Source organism: Miniopterus natalensis, chromosome 14 (assembly GCF_054644295.1).
Source record: "Miniopterus natalensis isolate mMinNat1 chromosome 14, mMinNat1.hap1, whole genome shotgun sequence".
Classification (NCBI taxonomy): domain Eukaryota; kingdom Metazoa; phylum Chordata; class Mammalia; order Chiroptera; family Miniopteridae; genus Miniopterus; species Miniopterus natalensis.
In genome coordinates, this window is record NC_142094.1 from 45,250,130 (window position 1) to 45,275,160 (window position 25,031).

At 53.2% G+C, this 25,031-nt stretch overlaps 1 protein-coding gene across 1 annotated transcript; it reads right to left on the minus strand.

The window, feature by feature from the left end:
- Positions 1–499: 499 nt before the first annotated feature.
- ITPRIP (inositol 1,4,5-trisphosphate receptor interacting protein) lies at positions 500–24,680 on the minus strand. The gene is made up of 2 exons (XM_016212194.2): positions 24,485–24,680; positions 500–5,935 (listed from the first exon to the last, which is right to left on the minus strand). Exon 2 carries the CDS (start codon positions 5,920–5,922, stop codon positions 4,264–4,266), a length of 1,659 nt encoding a protein of 552 aa, XP_016067680.2. The 5' UTR covers positions 5,923–5,935; positions 24,485–24,680; the 3' UTR covers positions 500–4,263.
- Between the last annotated feature and the right edge of the window lie 351 nt (positions 24,681–25,031).

The following is a 25,031-nucleotide window of genomic DNA, read 5'->3' on the forward strand; positions in this document are numbered from 1 at the left end:
CAGTGGTTGAAATTTTTTTATCATGACTGTATTTTTATTTCCTTAAAAAAAGTTAGAAAAACAAGCTATCTTTGGATGGCAATGAGAAAAGTTAACTCTAAAAAGATGCCCCTCCAGGGTGGTAGAGTGTGCCAAGGCAGAGGAGGGTGAACTGGGCAGGGAGGAGGTGAGCTGAAGGAGTTGAAGGCACCCATTTCCTTCGCTGTGTGGTTCTTGGCTCTCTCTGCTCATGGTCTGCTGGCCAAACCAAACAACCTTCCAGCTCTATCCCATGAGGTGGAGACGGGACGGAGCATGAGAATGTTCTGAACCGCAGCCTTCAGAGTGACTTCTGGGACATTCACTGACTGCTGCCACAGCTGCCACCAACCCCACTCTGGGAGCTGGCCATGAACCCCCACCGCGCTTAACTGTGCTGATCCCATAGTTTGAGACTTCAGAGTTTCAGGTGAATCAAGTTGCTGTCTCATTTGGAGATCACCAATAGCTCACAACTGCATGAAGTCCAAATTTTATTATGAAATAACTTATTACAAGTTCAAATTTACCTTAGCTTAGCATTCAAGGCTTTCTGCGGTCGGCCCTACTCAACATTTTCAAACTCATTTGCTATATGATTTCTCAGTATGTATCAGCACATATTCCAGCAGTGCCTCAGTTTGAATCCTGTTTGTTTACCACCATGTGACTTTGGACAAGTCACAACCCTTCTGTGCCTCAGTTTTCTAATCTAGAAAATAACAGTACCTACATCACAGGGTTGACATAGGAACTAAATAACTTTATATAAAGGTACATAGAAGTGTGCCTGGCACACAGTAGGTGCTACTAAATGCTGCCTAAATCTGTTAGGCTTTCCCACCCTCATTCCATGGTTCTGGCTGGAATGCTTTTCCTGGGAGAAGCTAGATCAGGTAGCACCCCACCTTGAGGCCTGCCCTAATCACCTCCACATTATCAGTGGTTCTTTAACTTTCAGTCACCTGGGGAACTTGGCAAAATGCTTATTTCTGAGCCCGACTCCTAGAGACTCCACTGAAATCTGCAGCATGGCCCAGAAACTCGTACCAGGGTGATAGCCATGTGGTTACGGCGGGGTAACCCCTGGAGAGGCAGGTCCTAACTGGGCTTCCCCTTTGACTTCACCAGTAGCACACTTCCATCTTTCTTATGGCTTTTCACAGGTGAGGATCTGGGAGGCCACCTTACTGGCCTTCCCAGGGCACAGGCTTGGTCCTGTTTATTTTTCTTTCACAATACCTCATGTATGTAAGCTCCCAATAAAGGCTCGTAGACCATTAATAACCTGCTAGAAAGAAGTGCTCACCAGCTTTTCCTCCCCCGCCCTCGCTCTGCTCCCGTCACAGGTGTGAGTGTGGGGCACCCATGGGAAGCTGATGCCACTTGGGTGGTAGATGCCAAGCAGGCTTGTCAGCGTCTCCCACGTCTGTCTTCTAACAGCTCTGTAGGGAAAGCAGTCCTCAGGGGTTTTCTTTAACTTTCCATTTGGAAAGGATATAAAAAGCCATCCTCAACTGGGGTGTCATCAGTCACTAGAGGGAGCTATGAGATGATGTCTTACTTGGGTACCGTGCAGGTTCAAGGTGGGGTTGGGCATTTGACCAAGCTCTCCAGGTGTTTTTGGTGACCCTGATTATGAACCAAAGTGCTGGTCCCAGGTTCTCAACCTGGTCTGTGCTTCAGCGAGGCTTTTGAGGATGTAGGGCCCTCCCCAACCTAACTAACCTCTGGGCCTTGGGCTGACCCTACTCACTTCAGCCTTGTCAAGAGGCTCAGCAAAGCAGCCCTGGAGCATTCTGCACAGTGAGTGAGCAGATCCTGGGTAAAGCCATGAATCCTGGGGAAGGAAAAAGGTTCCTCAGAGAAAGATGGTGGAGTTGTCCTCAGTGGAAAGGCCTAGGGGTCCTAAAGGGCTAAAACTCTTCCGTTTAAGACAATCTCTCTCCTTGAAAACCAAAAGCTCCCTGTTACTTGCAGCTCTCACCTTTCTCTGTACCCATCAAGCTCTTCAAATAAGGTCTTGGGCTAGACTCTACCCTCTAGGCTGCCTCAAAGATGGGATAGAAATGTTCTATTTTGCTATTTTTTAAAAAGTTTCCTGAAAGCATAAGAATTAAAAAGAGTGAAAGCGTCTGCTTGTCAATAGGAAATCCACCAAATCCACCCCCCTTCCCAACTCTGCCCAGGAACCTTACAGATTTCCAGAAGTGACAAACACCGTGACCGGTTTCTACTTGCAAGAATTTAATTCTTCCTTTAATATAAATAAGGCAGCATGAAACATCAAGAGCCTTGCTGCTTTCTGCTTCAGAAGCTGCTTTGGTGCATAAAAGATCCCCATTTCCCTGCTGAGTTCTGTCTTCTCTGTATAAACAAAGTATTTTTTCACTGAATTTTCTCCTGGAAGCAAAGGGGAAGCCGAAGGAGTGTCGGGCTTGGTCTTGACCTCTGGAGGGTGGTTCTTGGTTGCTGGGGCCTCTTCCAAGCACAACAAGATAAAGATGAAGAAGGGGAAAGAAAGGCACAGGGGATAATAAATAAGGAAATTCACCCCGATTCTGGAAATGAATCCCAGCAGAATGAGGGGCTTGGGGCTACTGCTGGAGACCACATGGGCAGGATTGGTCCTGGCCATTGTGGGCCTGGGGAGGGGCAGGCTCAAGCCCTGCTCTAACTCCAGCTCACATGGAAGGCTTCCTATAGGCTTCAGTGCTCCATTGTGGCTGAGCCTCCCTCCCTCAACCCTGTCAGGCAAACTGTCCATCTTGAGCACTCTGAGGCCAGGTGAGAGCGCTTCTGGGTTGGGACAATATCCTTTCTTCAGTTCGTGGTGAGCCTGACACCCCGTGGAACTGGGTATGCTGTCTGGGAGGCACGGCCAGCTTTCGCCCTGGAGAGAGAACCCAGCTGCTGGTGAAGGCGCACTCATTCTTGCCTCCTCTTTGGTCCTTGCAGGGGTTACGGAGGCAATGCCAATACAGAAAACCCCAAAGGACCAGTGAAGCCACAAGTGGAGGAGGAACGGTTTCCCAACCCTCCTGAACCAGGCCTGGAGACAGAGGCCAGCTCCAACCGCAGGCTCTGGTGCCCGCCAAGTGACCGCAGGCCCCACCAGTGCCGAGGTGGCCTCTCAGAGGCCTGGGGCTGTGCCCGCAGTGCTGTCTCTGTGTGTTCCCAGTCAGCCGAGCCTCTGTCAAACTCTTAGGGTGTCAGTCGTCTGTGCGGCTAGTAAGGTACACTCTGCTCTAGGACTGGGACCCTGAGGAGGACACAGGGCTACGGCATTCCTCACCTCTCAGCTCTGAAACTTCCTCTAGACTGGGCATCAGAGGTCAGACTGCAGGCCAGACCCCAGCACCTCGGGTGCCAGGCTGCCTTTCACCGCAGTCACCCTGTGCATCTCTCTACCAGTTTCTACCTTCAGCGCCTGCCCTCCCCCACAAGCTGTGGAGATAAATAAGAGGGGTGAGGGACCACTGAATTAGTACCCAGCATGGTATATGGTACCCATGGGACACAGAAAGCTGGGGAAAGGGGCAGGAAGAAAGGTGCACCCTGAATGGGGTGTACCCTGAATGGGATGTGTAGCTGAAAAGTAGCCAACTTAAAACTTCTCTCTGCCACCAAGTACCCATTTCTGTGCAACAGAGACATTAGCCACTTGGGGCTTTGTGTCTCTAACTAGATCTTTTCTCCAAATAGTATAAAAAATGGCAGCCATGGTGGGACCCCTATTGTGCAGGCTATGGATGGAAAGTTGTGAATTTCCACATCTGTCCCTATTAGTGCTTTGGTTGCAGATGCCTGGGGCCAAGGATTACTGTAAATAGGGGTGCACGGTCTTAACACGCACCCCTGTCAGCATTCCTTCAATCCTCTGCTGCCATTCAAGTAACGGCTGGACCTGGGATGTAAACAGAATCACACCCAAAGTGATGTTGCATTGTCTCCAATGCCATGTCCATCGAGTTCTGTCACCATCTTGCCCATTCGTGATGATCCAAAAGTAAGCTGCAAGGGCTCAGTCCCCAAACCCGGATAACAGCTTCGCCAGCAGGCCCTATTGGCACGAAAGCAAAGTAGCTTCCAGCTTGGAATTGTGCTTCCTCCACAGTATAGGGCCTGGCTTCTGGCAGGCTCCCAACGAAGCCCGCCGTCTTCTCAGGACAGGGCCTGCAGATGCCCCCAGGGGTGTGGACGTGTGGGATGCCTTGCACCTTGGCCCCCGAGGTTCCAGCTGCTCTACATGGCGACAGCTTTTTGGGGCAGGCTGGCATGGTCTGAGGGGATGTGGAGGGAGTACTCGCTGATGAGCGCTGGGGCGTTCTTGAGCATCTCATAGAAGGAGTCCACTGTCTTCCGATAGAGGCTCCGCTGCAGGACGAAGGGCCGGAAGAGGTTGAGGGGCTCGGCCCTGCGCACGGCCTCGGGGAGTGCCATGGTCTCAGGCACCTTGCGGTTGCCGATGAAGAAGTGATGGAGCTTCTTCTCCAGCAGGCTCCTCTCCAGGAAGCAGAGCAGCTCCTGCAGGCGGGCGGGGAGCTGCCCGGCCTTCCAGTCGGTGGCCCGCCGGGAGAGCAGGAGGTGCAGCAGGGCTGTCTTCAGGTGGTAGTTGCCCAGCCCGCTGGGGCCGGTCAGGCGGTTCTGCTTGGAGAGCAGGAAGGAGGCAATCTGCAAGCAGCTGAGGTGGCAGGCACCCTCAGGCAGTGCCTTCGATGTCATCCTGAGGAAGTGTCGCTCATAGACAGCGAAGGACAGGAGCCAGTCAGTGCTGGACGCTGGGGTCCCCCCGCAGGGCTCCCTGGGAAGATGGGAGACAAAGTACAGGTCCGAGTCATCACACTGGATCACAGGGATCAGGCTGAAGGGCATGAACTTCCCCGAGCGGAACTTGATCTTGAGGGACCCTGGGGCATCCAACTGGCCAAAGGCCAGGTCGAATTCATACTTGTGGGCAATGCGGTGCCAGGCTCTGGTGAGGGCCACCTGGAACCACTTCATGACCTGCATCGTGTCCAGGTATGGGGAACCTCTGGCACACAGTGGGTCTTCCACCTCGTTGCTGGGCTGCACCAAGTTGTTCTTGCCATGGAGGAGACACAGCAGGTCTTCCCCAAGCTTGGTCTTGCCACAGATACAGCCCAACGTATCCTCGTCAGCCCGGACCACCTTGATCTGGCCGTAGCCCTGGCGATTTAAGGGCACCGAGCGGCTGGAGCACCAGAGCTCTGGGTGGAAGTGGTAGGGCTCAGGGGGCATGAAGGGCACAAAGAGGTGGCACAGCAGGGGCTTGTCCACCTGCCAGTTTTCATACATGCTGTCCACGCCAATGAAATCCTCCACTTCCATGTCCCTGTCCCGGTTGCACAGGCTCCTCAGGGCTTCCAGCAAGTCATCCACAAAGCCTTCCACAAACTCCCGGGTGCGGGCCGCATCCGCTGTGGCCCCCCGGATGCAGCGCTCGTAAAAGTGGTCCAATGTGGCCTTGTTGGGCAGGACGAGGCCTTGGAGGGGGGCGCCGTGCAGGGCGGGCAGCTCGTCCTCGTCAGCGCCCAGGCACTCGGGAGAGGGCGCATCCTGGTGGTCCTGCCGCCACACCTCGATCACCAGGAACAGGATCATGCACAGGGTGCTCCAGAGGTCCCAGGCCGTGCGGCTCTCATTCTGCTGCTGGCCCTCCTCGGCCACCTGCTCCAGCGCCTCCTTCCTGGCCGCCAGCTGCGCCACCTCCTGCTCCAGGCGCAGCTGCTCCAGCTGCAGCTTCTCCTCGTGCACCTGCATCTTGCGGATGATCTCCTCCTCGTTCTCGGGGACCGTGGCGTTCTCCCGCGGGAACAGCAGCGGGTGGTTGATGATGGCCGTCACCACCACTAGACACACGCGGAAGAGCCCCAGGGCCATGGCTGTAGCTTTCCTGGGAACGGAGAGACCGACAGTCACACCAAGCGTCCCTCAACATCACTTCTTCCCTGGACTCTCCCACAACCCCTGCCCTGCTGAGCTGGAAATGCCTTACAGTTCTCCCCGCACTCCACCCACCATCTCCCCGCTGTTTCAGTCTAGCCTGGGGAACAACCCCAACGTCCCACACCCACAATCCTGGCTGAACCACCCACTGTGATGGACCTCTGCTGTCTGCCCAGACATTCCTTTCTGATAGTAGCACCCCACTTTCCCTGGGAACCAACTCTTTACTACTCCCAGTCCTTACGGCTTGGGTGGGGATAAACCCACCCCCAGCTCCAGGAGAGCACAGAACCCAGGCCCAAGACTAGGACTCACCCCCATACACGTGATTAGTTCAGGAATGAGCATGACTCCATTTGGGCCAATGGGGGACAGAGGTAGGATTTCAAGCTCCAGTTTCCTTACTGTACACCAGGGAAGCCACAGTACCCAGAGGCACTGTACCGATGGATGTGATGGCACATGCGAACTGCACACACAGAGCAGTGAACAGCGCACAGCACGTTTCCATTGCACAGCTAGGCTTGTGAGGCAGTTTTGAGCCCTTACCTTATGCTACTGTAACCCTCTCCTTCTGATCTGGAAGATCCCACCCCACATTCAGACACTGATCTCCTGGGTCTTTCCCGGGACAGTCTTGGGAGACAAGTATCAGTCACTGGTTTTCCTACCAGGAGTCATCTGACCTTGAAATCGAACTTCTTGTGAAAGGAGACAGCCCCTTCCTCCAGGATAAATAAATTTTTAGGTCTCAGGGGACTTTTGGCAAAGGGTCATCCCTTTACTATCATTGCCATTCACACTCTGCAGCTGCAATATCTCCTGGGAGTTTGTGACAAATACAGAATCTCAGCCCCACCCCAGGCCTGTTGAACCACAAACTGTATTTTAATACCATCTGTATTAAAGTCTGAGGAGCACTGTCTTATAGTGTAAGCCTTACATCATACCTTCTTTTCTCCCTGGCAGAAAACTTGGGAAGTAACAATGGGCCTTCTCTGCACTTCCCCTGCCTCCTTCCTGCCTGAGACCTTGGCTAGGAGAGCAAATGGCCAAATGAGATCCTTGTTGAACACCAAAGAGGATACAGAGTCCCCCCCCCCCCCCATGCATGCGGGCACATGCTGATAGGAGCTTCTTCGTGTAGCCAGAGCCCATTCCCAGATCTTGAGTCTGCACTCTGGAAACCACCTGTTTTGGTTCTTACCCTAATGGTGTCAAGCAGCAGGTATTTGTCACCAGGTAAAGATGCCTCTGCAGTTTCTACCTGGCAGTGCCAGGATATAAATGACCTGAGTTGCTGCCCAGATGTGACTCCACCCTGTCACAGCTGGATGTGTCAGCAGGAACCAAATGGTTGTTTCCACTTGAGGAGGGTGTATAGGACAGGAGAAAGTGGAGGAAGTCAGACTGGAAGGGGGCTGGGGTGATAAAAAAGTAGGGGGGCAGCTAGTCAGCTTTTCTTGTCCCAGACAAAGAGCAGCTTGTCAGATAATTGCAGAAACAGGTCAGCCCTGGTTTTTACATTAGAGAAACATCAATGGAAAGTTTTGCCAGGTGGTCCAAGGCAAAGCCATGAGGCTGGCTGATTAATGTGGATCGGAGTTTTAAGATAAAGGAGTAATAATATGAGAATACCAGGCAGCAGCCAGTTAGGAGGTAATTTGGGGGCTTGGGGCCCTTCAGGGCCTCCTCACTATAGGCAGCCACCTTCGGACACAGCAGGCCCTGACAAGTCATAGTAATAGCCCTTGGCAACTCCCAACCCAGGAGGTCAGTTTCCATGCCAACTCAGGGTAGGATGCCACCAAATGGGGAGGGGTGCCATCGCCAAGCCCCATGACTAGGAAATCCTTTCTACCCAATGGCTTCCACAGGGCTCCCTGTGCCTGCAGGAAGATAAAAGGCTATAAGCGCCCCCTTGTCCTGGGGCAGCAACGTTCAAAACTCCACACCAACTGCAGCAACTGACTCCTTGTATTAGGGGGCAGCAGGATGGACTCTGGAGGAGACAGACTGGGTTAGCACCCAGCACGGGCACCTACTAGATATGGGATCCTGGACAAATCACTCAACTTCTCAGAACCTCAGTCTCTTCATCTATAAAATAGGATCATATCTCTATTATAAAGCTTGATTGAGAGAATTCATATAAAGTACTGTGCAAAATGCTTGCCCTTGAGCAAGTTTTCTTATAAAAGGGTAGCTGTGATGGGATGGGAACAGCAGAGGAAACTTCTTGCAGGGGTTCACGACGGAGTGGGCCATACAAGGAACTCTGGCAGGATGCAGGCAGCTCACAATATCACTGGTGAGAGTAGGGTTATAAACAAGAGCTGGACAGGAGCACAAGGGAAACAATGGAAGGATCCAGGCTACAGAAGCCGGCAGGCCTGGGCTTGAACCTTGACTCTGCTCCTTGCTGACTGGTCTTGGGTAGTCACTTGGCTCCTCTGGGGCTCCACTACTTTACTTGTGAGATGGAGCTAACAGCATTCCCTCCTTCATAGGGAGATTGGGTTAATAAGCGAGATAATCCATCTCAAGTGTTTAGCACAGTGCCTGGCAAAGGGTAGGCACCTGACAACACCAGCTCCTCCCCATCTCGGCCTCCATAGGCCTATTTTTCTCACTTGTTAAGCACACCAGCCCTGCCCAGCCCCAGGGGTGTGGAGGAACAAACGCTCAGAAGTGCTTTGAAAGCATAAATGCTGCCTTAGTTTTGCTGTCCCTTGGCACACCATTCCGTCCGCCCTGCCCCCCAGCAAAGGGGAGAAGCCTTTTGAGCCTTGGATCCTCGGGGTGGTGGAGTTCCCACTGACTCACTCCTTACTTAAAACATCAGCGCCCTCCCAGGGATCAGATGGGATCCCAGGGGTCATTCTGTTCCTTGTTAACCTCTGCACAGGCTGGCTCTGCCCACGGCACCCTAAGGGATGGGGAATGGGCCAGGCTGTGGCTGCTCAGTGCCTACCAGATGGGGCTGAATTTGAAGCCTCCACTACTTCCCTTCCCCAAACCAAGTCACAGGGAACACTGCCCTGGGGGCCACGGGGTCAAAAATATGAGGGGAGAGAATCTGGGAAGTTAGACTTTTGGAGAGCACAGGGACAGGATAGGTAGCTGGGAGCCTCTCACAAAACCACACACACACACACACTCTTTCTCTCTTCTCTCCAAAGGCCCCCCAAATCAAGGATGTCCACCTCTGCCTTGGCCCAAAGCTCTAACCTCTACAAGGCTGCCCCACACATGTGATCTGAGATGTGCAGTTGGTGGATTTGGCTTTGAAAATAAACCTGGGTCATTCCGAGGGCTGGGTCTATCTGCTTGCCAGGAAGCCGGCAGGAAGCCTGCTGAGTTCCTCTCCACCCTGGCCCCTGCCTACAGAGCATGGCAGCTCATGCAGGTCACAGCTAAACTTAGCTTGGCAAAGGGCCAGGGTCACAGGCAGCAGGGCCTGGGGCAGAGGTTTGCAGGTGGTCGGCCAGAACCAATAATTTACTCAGACTGTTACTCTGAGCCTGGCCAGGCCCTGGGGGAGAAATCCAAGGTGGCCCCTCCCTTCCCTGGGTCCCCCCACTCCTGGGTCCCCCAGAGCCCTACAGCACCCCCACCACAGATTAATCCAGTCAATGCCACTGAGAGCTGTCAGTGACACCCTTCTGTTCACCAAGCCCTCACTAGGATGTGCTGGGCACTATACACAGTGGCCCCGGGTAACTTTTCTAAGACGTGGGTTACCCCTATTCACAGATGAGTTAAGCAGAGCCTGAGACGAGGTACTTTTCCAGCAGCACAGTTAGAAAAGGCACAGCTGGCCGAGATCCAGCCTGTTCTGTCTGCCCCCACCTGCAAAGCCTAAGTTCTTTCCATGGTGCTATGTTTACAGAGCACCTGCTGTGTGCAAGGAACATGCTGGGTGCTGCAGGGCCCACAAAGATGAGTGTGGCATGACCCTTGGCAGTAAAAACACTACAGCCCATACGGGGAAGCAGCCAGCCACCAACTATGTCACAGGACAGAATGAGCAGTGGGGCATAAATGGTGTGTGAGCAACAGGCAGAGGGAGAGAGCTCTATTCCTGTCCATCAGGGATCCTTTCTTGTCTGTAGATCTTCCCTGTGCCCATCTGCTGGGGAGATGTGGGTGTGAAACCCCTCGGCTCCACATCTACCTCCCTGCCTCCTTCCAGACAGAATTCCTACGACAAACCCAGAGCAGTGGAAGCCTGTGTCCAACCCCACAATGCGTTCATCAATATGCCTTCTACCCCAATAATCCTGCCTACCCCCACCCAGGGCTGGCTGTAGCTTCAACAGCAGGGATGTCCAGGACCCCTTTCTCAGCTGCCCAGCACTCCTCCTGGGACAGTGACTCTCAAAATGTGGTTCCCAGCACAGCAGCCCCAGCTTCACCTGGGAACTTGTTAGAAGTGCAAAATTTCCAGTGCAATCCCAGACCCGCTGACCAGGTATTACAGGGCTGGGGCCCAGCACCTGTGTGTTCGCAAGCCCTCCAGATGGTTCTAAAGCCCACCCAAGTCTGAGTTCACCCCTTCCCAAGTAGGCAAGGCCTCCAGGGAGGAGGAGGGTGGGGCTCTGGAGTGTCGCTGAAGCCCAGATTTTGGAGCTCTCCAAGCTCTGCCCCACACCCAGCCTGTCAGATGCAATTAGCTCTACTAATTACAACGGCAAAAGCAGCCCTGGCCCTGTCGTTACCCTCTGAGTCCAAAGGAATAGCTGATGTGCTTTCTTACAAAATGGAATAAAGGAGGCGGGTTGATGGCACGGGAGGGCACTTTTCACCCCAAGGGGCGACTAGGGTCCTTTGTTACTGCTTACTTAGGTTCTGGGCCCTCTGAGAACAAAGGGGCCAAGGATGACCCAAACTGTTGATAACTTTGGGCTGAACCCCTACTGTGCACCTGGCCTTGTGCTGGAGTTTTGCAGTCCCAGCTAAGGAGGCAATAAAGCTACAAATTTCAGTGTCAGAATTTAGTTATACTAATCTAAGCCCCATTTCACAGATGAGAAAACCAAGGCCTAAAGAGGAGATGCATTTGACTGGGCCGGTGGGGGTGGGTGGAGGTAGAGGTGATCCAGGCAGGCTGGATATCACCTGTGAACCTCATAGGGATTCTCACACAGACAGAAGTACTGGAAGTGATGATACTTTCATCAACAGCCTGCATTTAGGAAGCTGAGTACTTTGCATGTGTTTTGTCACTTAATTTTCAGAATATCAGGTAGTTGCAACATCCCTATCTAATGATGTTGATATAAGACTGAGAGTCAGGGAGGTCTACTGGGTGGCTTCTAAGATTCCCTGTCTGTAGTTTGTTCCCTTCCCTCTGCTCTCCCTCCATCCCCCTAGGGGATGAGTGGGCCCTGCTACCTCCCTCTGCCTGATGGCACCTCCTTGATACCACTGTCAGTGACAAACCACCCAGATCATCCAGGCAGGCTGTCTCCCAAACTTCCCAGGACTTGGAGAAACAGGACCACGAGAAAGGATAGGTTGAATGCAGAGCACGAGTTTGACCCTGAGTCTGGGTTTGGAGTTTGTCTGTCTGAAGCCCTGGTGAGGCTCCTCCTGTGGTCTGGCCTACCTGTCTCACCCTGATTCCCAGCTTCTCTCTAGCAGAGCCCATGCCCCAGCTCAGGTAAGATCATCTTCTCTGCGGAGTCCAGGGCGCCATCGTTTGGAGAGCCTGCCCCTTACTGCAGGTCTAACTTGCCCTTTTCTGAACTGCAGCAGGTCACGTCACCTTCCTGCTCTTTACTTGTATCAGTTCACCCACCAGTGGGTCCCTGCCTTCCTGCCTACAGTTCCAGCAAGGCCCAGAAGCTGATGTGCCCTAGCCTCCCCCAGCTCACCAGGTTCAGGGATGGACACACTGCAGGCGCCCAATATGTCAGTGGGACTTGACTTATCACAAATTTGGGAGGAGATGGTCGGCTGTGGGAGTGATATGTCTCCACAAACTCCTTCCTCTTCACCTAACTCAGGGCCAGCGGACAGACACACTCTGCACAGATGGTTTGACAAGAGTAGCTCCAAACATACTGCTGCTCAACATGACTGGCTCCCCCCTTCTAGAGCGGGGGTCCCTGCGGGAGAGGAGAAAGGCCTTGCAGAGCTGCCCCATGCCCCAGCAAGGTCAAGGCCATAGAGACACCACCGGGGCTTGTCTGGCTGAGGTCTCCTTTCATATGTACCCCAAATAGGGATGAAGGAGGGGCCTTGGGGGGGCAGAGAGGGGCTGAGCAGCACTGGGGGTGGGGGTGGGGTCCTGGCAGGCCTCAGGCCCTAGTAGGAGACGGAGAGGCAGGCAAAAAAAGGAAGTGGGGAAATAGGAAGGAAGAGGCCCAACACAGAGTAATTGAGAAAGTAGCTAGAAAGGGTGCAGCTCTGGGCCCCCAGCACCTTCCCTTTTTAGCACCTGTGCAATTCCCCCACCCCCATCCCTGTAGTCACCTTCCACCTCTCCCACTAGGTAGGACCTTAGTCTTGGCCTCCAGCCAGGCTCAGCTTCCTCAGACCTGCCACCCTCCTGGCCACTGGGCTCCTTCCAGTGCCTCCCAGTTGGCCTCAGCAGCCAACCTCAGAACAATCATAACCAGCATTTATGAGGGCTGACTATGTGCTAGGCCTGTGCTCAGGGCTTACAGAACTGCCTTCCCACAGTCTTCTCAGAAACTAGAAGGAAAGAGAAAGACACCTTGCATTAGGGAATACTTGATATTACAGGCTAAGGTCAGTGGTCCCCAGAACCCAAGAACCAGAGCCCCACTGCCCCTACCTAACCCAGGGGAGACTCCAGACAGACTGAGCAGAAACCCGGGCTCAGGAGGACCCAGGGGTCAAGACTGGTCCCGGTGAGGGTGGGGGAGCAGGATAAGAGGGCAGAGAGGAGAGATCCGTGTCCCTATGCCCAGTTGAGGTGGACCTACCAATGAGGCCGTGGGAAGGTATACACTGTAAGGGGAGCAACCTTCTCACTGAGGTGAGCTCTGCTGTCGCCACACAGGGCCACACTGGCCACACTCTCAGGGGGTGCCTGGTCATGCCTGCCAAAGCATTACATTTCCTCAAAGCCCACTCAGAAAAGCAAGGAGTTTCCAAAAAGTCACCAGGATGCCAATCCCATCCTCTGGACTGGGGTCATGTGGCTGGCCAGTCCAGGCACAGGAAGGACAGCAGCCTGGATTTCCCCGGCGTGGGTGGGAGAGCCCACGTCCTTCCTGTCCCAGAGGAGGCAGAAGGCAGGGAAGCCATCAATCTCCCAGGAAGGACATGGCGTCCTCCTGTCCAACCAGGCTGACTCCCTGACCCGCAGGACGTCACGGAAAATCACAGAGACTGACTGATGAGGCTGGGTTGTGAAGGGGAAGAGGCTACGGAGGCCTGCAGACCAAGAGACAAGGAAGGGGCTCCCCGGAGTTGGGCCCACATCCCCCTTTCTCCTTAGGGCACCTCGAATCCAACAGTCACTGTAGTAGATTGCACGGTGGTCCTCAAAAACTTCCCCACCACTCCCTGCACCACGTCCACACCTCATGTCTCTGCAGTCAAAACCCTACCCAATGTCCTCACAGCAAGCCTGTCTCAGAAACAGTTTCCAGGAGCCTTCCTGATCTTCCCCCTGCAACCCCCTACCCCGTCCTGAGACAAATCCTTCTTTCTTGAAAGGGACAGAAGTGGGGGAGGGAAATGGAGCATTTGTGAAGCCCTTCTGCGTGCAGGCCGCGCCTGGCCACTCGTGCTGCGGGGCCTCGCCCTTAGTTAGCTCTCTCACCTGAGCCACAGCCGCATTTCCCAGGCAGGAGCCCAAGGTGCTGAGAGGTTGAGCAATCGCTCCGGGCCACACAAGTAGGAAGAGAGCAGAGGAGCTGGAGGCCACGCCAGGCCTGAGGCTCCGGGCCAGTCTCTGTCTCCTCTCCAGTGGCCCCATCCTGCCCTTTCATCACAGTGAGCTGCTGGGTTCTGGTCTCATACCGCTGCAGCCTTCCTCGGCAGGCCAGGCAGGGTTGGTTTGCCTGGCTGTTCCCCAGAGTGCTTGGCAGAGACCAAACACAGGGCTGCCTGCTCACAGCACGAAGGACATGCGCGATCCTAGGGACCCACCAGATCCCGGGAACTCCCCAGTATGCTCACACCCTGCCTGCTGGACACAGCCACTTTCAAAGGAAAGCCTGCTGTAGGGCTCCTTTCTAGGAAGGAACGTTTCCCACAGTGAGTATGCACCCAAGGGCCTCCCGTGACCCCTGGATTCCCACCTGAGAACTCTAGACCTGCAATCACAGGGGCGTGCTAACAACAGAACACGGGGCTAACCACTTCCTGTGGGGCAGCAGCCCTCAGACACTGGCCTGGCTTCAACTTGTATTTCTCACAATTTCCCTCTGTCTGTGGACCCCATCTCACCCACAAGAGCACCTGCACACTGGAGGAGGGAACAGTAACAGCCACTCGGGCAGGCATGCTAGGGAGCCCCAAACTTGAACCCTGTCCCTCCCTCTACCCTGCGTTCTCTGCAACCCCCCCTCCCCCCCACCTCCCACCTCAAGCAGAGCAGCAAAAGCTCAGGACCAGCCTCACTTTCGCTGTGGGGCAGGGACTGCAGGCTGCAGTGACAGACACAGGTCCTGGACAACAGCAAATACATTGGCTTGATGGGGAGGAGACCTTAGGGGGTGGAGCAGGAAATAGAGTAATACAAAGGACAACATAGGGGACAGAAAGCCCTCCCCTGGACACCTGCTGCCCCCTCTCACAGAAGAGCTGGGGATGGATGGAATTAAACAGGCTGCTGGTACCCAGCAAGCCACCTTCCTTGTTGACGGGACAAAAGAAAGACCAGCTCAGAAAGACAACCTGGCCTCTCAGCACGGGGTGAGGGTGGGGGGAGGATGGGCCTCAAGGGTTTTTCCATGGCCACAGAAAAGCCAGCCCCCCCCAACCCTCTCCACCCCACCACCTCTTACTCACGTCCTGGCTTAGAGGGATTCTGGCCCCCACACAGAGAAATCCTGGGCTGTTTTCCCACTCTGCTCCCCTGTGGCTTGGGTGGTACCTGACACAAGGCCTGGGCCCCAGCTGGGCTGGGGAGAGGGGGAGAAGGGTGGGGAGGAAGGGAAGTGCTGTGGGCCTCCAGCACAGGGGCACACACACATGCAACACACACAAGTACACACACACACACACACTCATGCTCTGTGCTTGCAAAGATCTAAAAGCCCCTTTCATCTTAATAAAAGGGAACAGTAAGAGACACAAAGGCAAGGGGGAGGCCAAGCCAGTTGTAAAAAACTTAAGAGCTTGTGGTTGGCCTCCTGGCTTGTGTTCTCTGCTGCAGGGACCTGAGGCTGAGCAACAGAGCCGGGTATCTGCCTGCCCTCCCACAGCAGGGCCACACCAGTCACAGCAACCCAGTTCTTGTCCTCCAAGGGAGGCAAGGGCCTCGACCGGAAGGCCAGGTACAGGCAGCCAAATTACCCCCAGAATAATCTATGACCACAGAGACTCGCCCTCCCTAAGAATTACACAGAACAACCCTGAGCTACAACCATATTGTGTTCCAGCCACAGGGATGAAGTGCTGACGAGTGATGCCCATGTTCTGCCCTGGCTTCTGCCGGAGGTGGCACGTGACTCATAGTAGTGTCCCTGAACCAATGACAGGTACACGGTGGGGCAGGCAGCAAGCAGCCACCGACACTGCCAAATTTACCAGTACATACTCCTGCCCAAGGCCACCCAGAAAGAAGCAGCCCAAAGCTCTTTAGCTCGGAAGAGCTTAGCACTTTGTAGAGGCTTCCCTATAGTTGCCAAGGGGCCAACTCTGGGCTCAGAAGGCCTGTTTGAATCCTGGTTCCCACCTGAAGTCACAGGGTAGTGCCCTGTAAAGGACATGCTATTGGCTATGGTACTGGTGATAGGCCAGGTCTCCTTTTAATTTGTTAAATCCTACTGGGTGCATTTTAGGTACTCCTCTGGGAAGAGGAGGGTCACTAACATCCCTGCAGCAACTCCAGAATCTGGGGATATGGCTAAGTTGTCTCCACCAGATCCTTGTTCTCTTTTAAAGACCCCAGGGGCTGCCACAGAGAGAGAGCAGGAAGCTTGGGACCTGGGAAGCTCATAGCAGCCTCAACTGAGGCTCTCCCTCTCCTCTGAGCTCCTAGGACAAACCAGTGTTGGTCTCTCGTGCCCGGCATTAAAGGTATAGGTGCTCCCATGCATGCCTGATGAATGAATGAATAAATGGAGTTAGGACTGGGAAAGAGACCTACTGCCTTTACTCCCAGGAGTAAGAATCTGAGATGGGAGTAGAGTGGGAAGTCCTGGATGAAGTAACTCCTAAGATGTTTCTCCTGGGAGGCAGCCTGTGGTCAGAAAAGCCAAGTGCCAACAGCAGTAAGAACCTTGGGAAATGAAAGCAACAGCCCTTCCAGATGCAGCCCTGGAGACACACCACAGCCTGGACGGCCTTCATCTAACTGCAGACTGACACATCACCACCATTCACCAAGAAAATGACCCAGGGTTGAACCCGAAAGTAGTTTATCTGATCCCCCAGCTGCCTCTCCCCCTGACACCCATCTCCTTGAAATGGAAGGTAAATGGAAGAGTACAGAGTTTGATGCAACTTAGGTAAGAGAAGCAGAGAAGCCATCTCAGCAGAGTAAAGAGCAATTCTTCCCTTCCGGAGAAAACCCCAAAAGTCGCATGGCCCTATCACCCATGGAGGGGTTTAGTATATAGCAACCAATATACCATATTTATTGAGATTTACGCACTGTGCAAAATCCTTCTTGTCACGATAAAGCTCTGTAGGAGACAATGTCCCCATTTTACAGGTAAGGAAACCGAGGCACAGAGAGGTGAGGCCATTCATTCAACATCTCAGAGCCAGAATCTGAACCCAGGACTGTCTAACTTTCAAGTCTTCAGTCTTCCCATGCTGCTGCTCAGTGACCTGGTTTCTGTGAAACAGCAGACACGCACCTATGGGCTTTCCTCCCCTGTACTGCTAAGGGAAAGGCAGGTGACAATTTAGGTGAAATTTAGGCATGAAGCAGGGAGTCAGACTTAATGAAGAGACACTGGGAGTGTGACCTGGGACATGAAATGGCTTTTCAGCCAAAAGCACGGGGAAACCCTCTCCGCAGTGGATTAGGGCAGTGTGTTTGGGGTGGGCCATCAAGGAAGTGGCATAGATGCCCCTGGGGAATTCTGGAGCAGCACACGGGTGTCAGGCATCCCCTGCTCGTGATTCACCCCCTCCAGCCCAGGCACACTGTGGTCCTGTCTCCTCAGTGACTCCAAGACAAAGTCTCAGCAAACAAAGGACCCTTTCATGAGCTTCAGGCGGGTCCCCTGTTTTACTAAGAAGGCTATTGAAACAGGCTCCCAGGAGAACAGTTTGTTATGAGCACGTGGCTTTGCACCAACAAGTAGGGCCAGAATTATGACAACGCCCTCCCTTTGGTTTGATCCAGGCTGATAGGAGACTCTCCTGTATGCACTACAGGGATGACCAAGAGGTAAGAAAGAACCCAGGATGGCTTCAAAGGAAGCCTTCCTCCCAGGCAGTGAGTGTCTCACTGTGTTGTCCACCTGGAAGTGAATCATTTAAAAATTGTGGGCTTTGTATTTTCTCTAGGGACTGCCATCTGAGGATCTCAAAGTGCTCTGAATATTATCTGATACTGGCTGCTACTGTCCCCATTAAATAGACAGGGAAACTGAGCTCCATCAGCTAATATCACAGAGCACGTCACAGCAAGAGGGAACCTGGAGTTGGTGGACTATCTGTTGTCTTCTCACCTTTGACACTTAGTGGGATTTTTATGTTTCCTTTACGTTTACTGGGCCAGGGTGTACAGCAGAGGCCTGAGGTGGCAGAAAGAGTCAAAGGCTCTGGGAGGCACAGATATGGGTCTGAATCCAGCCTCTGATGTTTTCAGCTCTGTGCCTCTGGGCAAGCAGCTGGGCCTCTCTGAGCCTGTTTCTTCACCTATAAAACTGGAATACCTACCTCAAAAGGCTGTTGTGAGGAAGAGAAATAAATGTATGCAAAGCCCCTAAGGTGGGCTTTGTTCAGACAGAGTAGGTGCTCAATGGATGAAGCCATTGTTTTTTTAAAAAAGGCTTTTCTACTTCTATGAACAAAAGGTCATGACAACTGATGTGAGGACCAGATTCCTAAGCACAATTTGCAAATAATATTCTCTGCTAACGATACTCTAATTTTCATTTATAACCCTGAAAAAGCTATATTTAATATACAAAATTAGGGTAATTTCTTTAGCCACTGATCTTCTGGAAGTCAGGGAAGCTATGTTAGAGCGTCTGAAATTATGGCCAGTTGTACAAAGCAAAAACTTTAATACTTTCGAGTTGAAGGACAAGAGATTCCTGTTCTGAAACCTCTTTAAAGGGAGAGCTACCATGTCATCTAGGTTTTTACCTTTCTTTAAAACCTGCAGGCAAGGAGTTCTTTCCTGAAATTTTCATTTGTTGTGTTGGCATTTAACAGTCCTTGCTTAGAAATTTCTATCTTAAGGAGAACAGGAGGCATCACCTTATGAGACACGGTGGAAACCATAAATTGCCAAGTTAAGAACATCAGAATCACCATGTGAGTTCAGCCTTACAAACAGTGCTGTCTGTCCCCAGGGTTTCCCTTTGGCAGGACACAGAAGACACCTATGGCTGTCTTCTTTTACACCACTCCCAAGTCTCAGGTGTATCTCAGACACCTCCGCATTCCTGCATGAACTACTGGGGAGGGAGGGATTCCATGGGTTTAACTGAATAAGTGAACCTTCAGGAATTCCAAGGGTCACGTTAGAGCTGGGTGAGAGGTGACCAGTGACATCTTGCTTCTATTTCCAACTTCTGGGCAGTGGATTCCAGACATTCCTCCTCTCTGTGTGCATTTGATCACATCTCCACATGGCCACTGAATCCCTAGCATAGTGCTTTGCCTATTGCAGGTTCACAGCACATACTTGCGCAATCCGTGAATGACGGTTTTCTCCTAGTCAGGCCCCATTTCTCTGTAGTAAGGACGTGAGCATCCTTGCCTCTCACTTTCTTTTGGGGTGAGGGTGAAGAAAAGGGAAGCCACAGTTCTGACCTCCCCATCTCTGTGTAGAAGGGAGGCCCAGAGCCAATGGAAGCTGCCAGAAGCCTCTGAAAGGAGTCATGCTCTTTGCTCCCTGTCCTGGCTCAGAGAAAAAAACAAGACTGCAGCTGTCAGCACTGCGCTCTATTCCCTTGGGCCAAACCCAAGGCCAGAAGACCAGCCCCCAACTGACTCACAACCCAGACTTGGGACCTACAGCACCTCCCTCTTCTTGCCCAACCTCTGAGAAACACACCTGTGGATGTTCCACCTTCTGTGCTCCTTCCCTTCAAAATGTGTCTTGCAGTTGGGGTGGTTTTTGTTCCTCCCAGTCTACCTTAACGAGGAGGTGTTGCCTTGGGCAACAGTGATGTCACCTGCAAGGTGCTTCCATTCGGCTGATGTCACAGGGTGGGCCAACTGAATGGAGGGGGATGTGCTTTCCATGGGAAAACATCACAGGTCCCAAACTGCTGAGGAGGATCCTACAGACCTCTTGGGCACTCCCAAATGACCTTCTTTCTCTCCCAGAAAACTCTCTTGCCCTTCTCTCCCCTCTGGATGCCTGTGACAGGCCACTCCTCAAACCTGACCTTCCCTCTCCCAGAGTCCGCTGAAAGGTCAGAACCAGCAGCTTTGCCCTCAGGTCTGAACAAACTACACACACACACACAAGGGCACTGATGACCTTCTCATCTTCTGGGACAGTCTGAGTCCCTGTGACCTTGCCCTTTGCTCAGACCTTAGAGGAAGGAGCAGTGGCACTAATGGGGAAGCTAGGGTCCCAATTTGGCAGAGAATGTAGATTCTCGATTGACCTCTACCATCTTTAAGAGCTTATACCAGCCAGAGTGCTGGTCTGTGCCAGACTCTGTGCTTAGCTCTTTCTATGCATGCCCTATGAGGGGCTATGCCCATTTTACTGGTGATGAAACCAAGGCCTGGGAGGTCAAGGCACTTACCCCAATACAGAGAAGATACAACTACTGAGCAGTGGAGCCAGGATGCAACCCAAGTTTGCCCTTCTCCAAAGCCCACCTGGGTCACAACTCCATGGCTCTGGGGCATCTAGAGAGGGCAGCTTACTAATGATGGGCCACGAGGGGGCCTGGACAGAGATAAGGGAGAGCCTTTTAAATTCAAAGAGACCAGCTAGGGTGGCCAGATGGCTGAGGGACCTTTAGGACTGCCTGAACCCTAAGCTCACACAGGGGCTACAGTAAGTGGCCAGTCCTGACCCTTCTACATCCCTGGGCAGCCGTGCGGATTAGGGACCAAGTTCCTTTTTTCTGTGGCTGGCTTTCTATTGACCCATCCAGGCCATCTGACTGTCTTCTTGATTTGCATATAGCATGTACCCAGTGGCCTGAAACTCCAAACCTAAAACTGTCTACTAGTTGAACTCATGCAAATGCAACTTGATGTGGCTGGGAGCTAAAGCTTGTAATGCACTAAACAAAATAAATAAAATAAAAATTGCTAAATTATGAAAGAGAAAAGGGGGGAATCCTACCAGGTAAACACTGACTTTGAACTGACCAAGGAGATATACACAGCCAGGATGACCAGAGTACTGGTCTACCTGGCAAGTATTTCTCCATTGGTGAGAGGTCTACAGAGGCAAACAGAGCCCCATGTTATTAGATATCACTCCCCACCACCTCCAGCCTCGACTCCAGCTTTGCTAAGTACAAGCTCCCTTCTAATCTTTGGTTTCCCATGTGGCTTGCCCAGGATGCAGAACAGACAGCATCCATTCTGCATCACAAGGTCTCCTTGCAAATTCATAAACTAGCATTCTGATTCGTACACCCACTTCTGGGAGCTTTCTCAAGGTGACTCAATAGCCCAAGTCCAAACCACTCTGTAAATTGTGGACAGGGTTTCCAAGTGACACAACTAAGAGCCAGACCTGGGACAGGTGACATGATCCAGGTAAACATTACCCTTATGGGAAATCTGCTGGGTACCAGCCAGCTCTTCCCAGGAGAAATTAGGGCATCAAAAATTCCTCATTGGCTGAGAAGCCTGATTTGTTTAAATACTGTCTGTCTGTATGTAGGTAGAAAAATGCTCTGCTCCAGCTACTAAGTGCTAAAATGTATAGCGTGGAAAATAAGTGATCATAAAGATGGAGCTGTGAAGTGCAAGTTTTGGGAAAGGTTCCCTGAATGAGCTTGGGAAGAGTGTTTGCAGGTCAACAGGACCTGGACAGGGTCGGGGACTGGGGGGGTAGGAAGTGTCAGGACAACATGTTTGGACACTCCCCACTTTGTTCCATCTAGGCCAGGGCCCCTGCATAGCTGTGGCCTTTTCCCTCCGTGCCACACCCAGGTGGCACTTACTCATCACACTCATGCCAGGCCCCAAACTGGATTTGCCACCCCACACCGCCCAATTATCAAGAAGGAAAGTCATCTGATGCTTTGGCCAGGCCTCCCATTAGCCATCAAGGCTGGGCCTGCCTTTCTTTCCTTGCCTTCTGCCAGATGAATTTTCCACTTTTTCCTCCATCTGAGCTGAGAGTGGGTATTTCTTCCCTTGACAAAGAAAGAAAAAGGCAACTGCTCTTCCCTCTTTCCCCCCAAGCAAACTAGGTTTTTCAGCTTCAGTGGTTGGGACTCAGCTTCCAGGCTCCGGAATGCTTTACTTTGCTATGCCTTAGTCTCCTCATCTATAAAACGGAGATAACAATATCTATGTCATAGGGCTACTGTGAAGATTAAATGAGTCAATACAGGCAATGTCGTTTTTGAAGAAAAATTGTGAACACCTAGAAAATGTTAAGTCTTCAATAACTGTTGGTTATCCAGGCAGCTGTGTATGGCTGCGCAGGTGATATACTGCTCAAGAACACCCGGCCGGAGGGTGGTGAGGATGGGACCAGTTTACATGCCGTTTGCCCAGCTAAGTGCCATGGTTGTGCCCACCCAGATGAGACTCCTTTTTCGAAATGGCACCAAGGTGCCATCTTCTTGCCCAGAGGGAGCACCTTATTCTAATTCAAGCAAAGGATGGAAAAGGCTAGCAGCAGCCCTGGAGGTTATTCTTATTAGCTCTTGGCATTCTCATGGCTATGCCGTCCTTCCTGCAAGACTGGACTAGAGCGGAGTCCAAGATGGACTGGTCTCAGCCACACATAAGGTCCTGCTCCTCAGCTCCCCAGCACATCTGGAGCACTTGCCGCTACCTAGGACACTCCTGGGTTAAAACCTTGCCCCCAAAGCCCCACAGGCTGCCCTACTACTTCATCCCCACTGAGGGGACTCCCAGCCCCAAACATGGAGTCAGAGTCTTAGCCTCTGGAAGGACCCTCTCCTTGGTTACTGTTGATGGCCTCCTGTCTGCTGAGTGATGGGCAGTGCATTACCTCCTGAGGAGCTCTAGTTTTTGGCAGGTTCCTTCTAACTTCTGAGTACGATCCATTTCCCTGCTTCTGCTAACCAGTGAGTCTCTGAGGCCAGGCAGAACAAGCCTTTTCTCAAGTGACAATGCTTCAGATTCCTAAAGGCCACAGCCCTGGGCCGCCAGGCCTCTTATCCTTAGGGGAAACACTGCCAGTTCATTCCCTTCTCCCTCACAAGCACTGTCCAGAACCTCCACACCATTCCACCCCTCCCTTCTGGACATGTCCCCATTTGGCAGTGGTGTCCCTCGAAAAATGAGACATTAAGAAAGGGGTTCCTGAAGTATTGTTGTGCAACTCTTCTTCCTGGGCTCTGAGCCAGGGATGCTTATCACCGCCTCCAACCAAAATGTGTACCCCCTCCATCAGACAGACTCCCCCACATTCTTTCTCTTTACAGAGCCCAGGTTGTTCAAGAGGGAAAAACACAAAACCAGGTTCTTCCCAGACAGTGCCTTCTCAGGTGGGCAATTTTGCCAGAAGCCTCTATCTAGGAGCTCCTCCCTGAACTTACCCTTAGATGAAAGTTCACTCACACACCCTCCTTTTTGTTTTCTTCATGGGGGCTGCAGAAGCCAAGAGCCTATTCCTGGTAAGGTGAAAAGTTCTGGGATGATGGCATCAGGTTAAAAGTTCAGATCCTAGCCCCCTGAAAGCCTGAGCTTGAAACTGCTGCATTGTTGACAATTCCGGAGCTGGAGGATGGCACTTGAGCAAAAGCCTTTCCATCCACCCAGGGAGAGCAGAGTCAGTACAACCACTTCATGGATACCCACAAGTGGAAACCATGAAGGCAGAATGGCCTGGAGCAGACACAGGGAATTAGCAAACAATGAGAGCCACTTAGGCACGTAGGCTGGAAGGAGGCCGAAAAAAGCGCAGACTATTATGTTATCAGTAAAGAGGTGAACGGCAGCAGTTCTACCTGTGTGTGCCACGCTATTTACCGGTCTAACCTGGACCGGTGACTTGCACAGAGCACCGATTAGCGTTACCTGGCAGCCTCTCCAAGGTAGAACTGGTTTATAAAAGGGAAGGGCCCTTGGTCAAATCCAAAAAGAGAAACAAGAAAATCGAATATAACTCCGAAACTGATTTAAATCCAAAAGGCCAGGGGCCAGGCTCTGCCAGTACGTGGTGCTCTGGTAGTTTTGAAAGGGGTGGAGGTCCTTCTCACACCAGGCAGAGGGGGGAAAAAAAGCAAGGTGCTATCACTGAGAGGATCAGTAAAATATCTTCCCTTCCTGGGCAGCAGCATTTTTTTATTTTTTATTTTCAAGAGACGACGCATTTCGAATGAGAAGCCCGGTCCTAGGGCTTCTGAGTCCCTTCAGCCGGCAGTCAGAAAGGGGAGACACTGGGAGAGGGTTGGGGATGGAGTAGGCGCCAGGTGACAGAGACTATTTGCAACCCAAAAAGAAAAGTTCCGCACAGTGTGGGGTCTCCTCCACTCACTGTCCCGAAAGAGGAAGTGGCAGGGGCTTTATCCGGCCCCAAGCAACCTCATGGCTTCACTACCTTAAACCGAGCAGAAGCAGGCTTCACTCCCGCTCCCTCCTTCCAGGAGGGGAGAGAAAGCGGCGGGAGAGCCGGCTACGGAGCTGGGCCTGTCTTCCAGCCCCAGAGCTCTGCCCAGACGGTGCAAAGTAACGGGTCCTCGGGGCAGCAGGAACAAAGACGCGGTCCCGCGCCGCGCGCCCGGAGGAGCCGAGCTGCCCGCAGTCGGGGCGGGTGCGGAGCGCGGAGCGCGGGGAGGGAGCGCGCTCTCCAGACGGCCGTGCGCCCGCCCCGGCACGGGCGCCGCCGAGGGTCTCCAGAGTCTGCAGCCCCGCGCCCCTGCCCCACGCCGCCATCCCGGGGGCAGCCCCGCCTCGCCCCCCGTGGCCATCGCCTCCTTCTACCCCCAACCCACGAGGAGGGCGCAGAGCCTCGCGGCTGCTGGCCCCAGCTTACGTTTAGCCTCCGTCCCGCTCGCCGTCCCGGGAGCTCCGCGCGGGCCCAGGCTGCGCTCGCGGGTCCCCAGGGCCCGGACGCCGCTGTTCGGCTGGGCAATTAGAGGGCCGGGGGCGGAGACACCCCGGCCGGCTCCCGCCCGCGGGCCCCCATCAGCCGCGCTCTACCGGGCTCCAGAGTTACTCATTTCCTGCATGTCACAGAAACTTTTCCTCCTTATAAGAACAAAACACCCGCCTCTACGCCCGGCCGCAGGAGCTCCTTAAGGAGGAGCGTGCGAGTTAGGGGGGTGGGGTGGGCCCAGGGCCCGCCGCGGGGTGCTGCCCGTTGGCCCCCCAGGAACTCCAGAGGGGGCAGCAGAACTGGAGGATGACCCGGGGAGATGGGATCTGGCCACTAGAGGAAACGGGGGCGAGTGGAGAGCGAGTCGGGGAGGACGCCCTTAAAAGTCGGTCCGGGGCGGCAGACCCGAGGGGGTTGAGTCCCCGCCCGCTACCTCGCATTTTCCGCGGCGGGCCGTACGGGGCCGTGCATTCCTGGGGCCACC

Coding starts and splice junctions, on each gene's coding strand:
- ITPRIP (XM_016212194.2), bottom strand. CDS start 5,922: ATGGCCCTGGGGCTCTTCCGCGTGTGTCTAGTGGTGGTGACGGCCATC.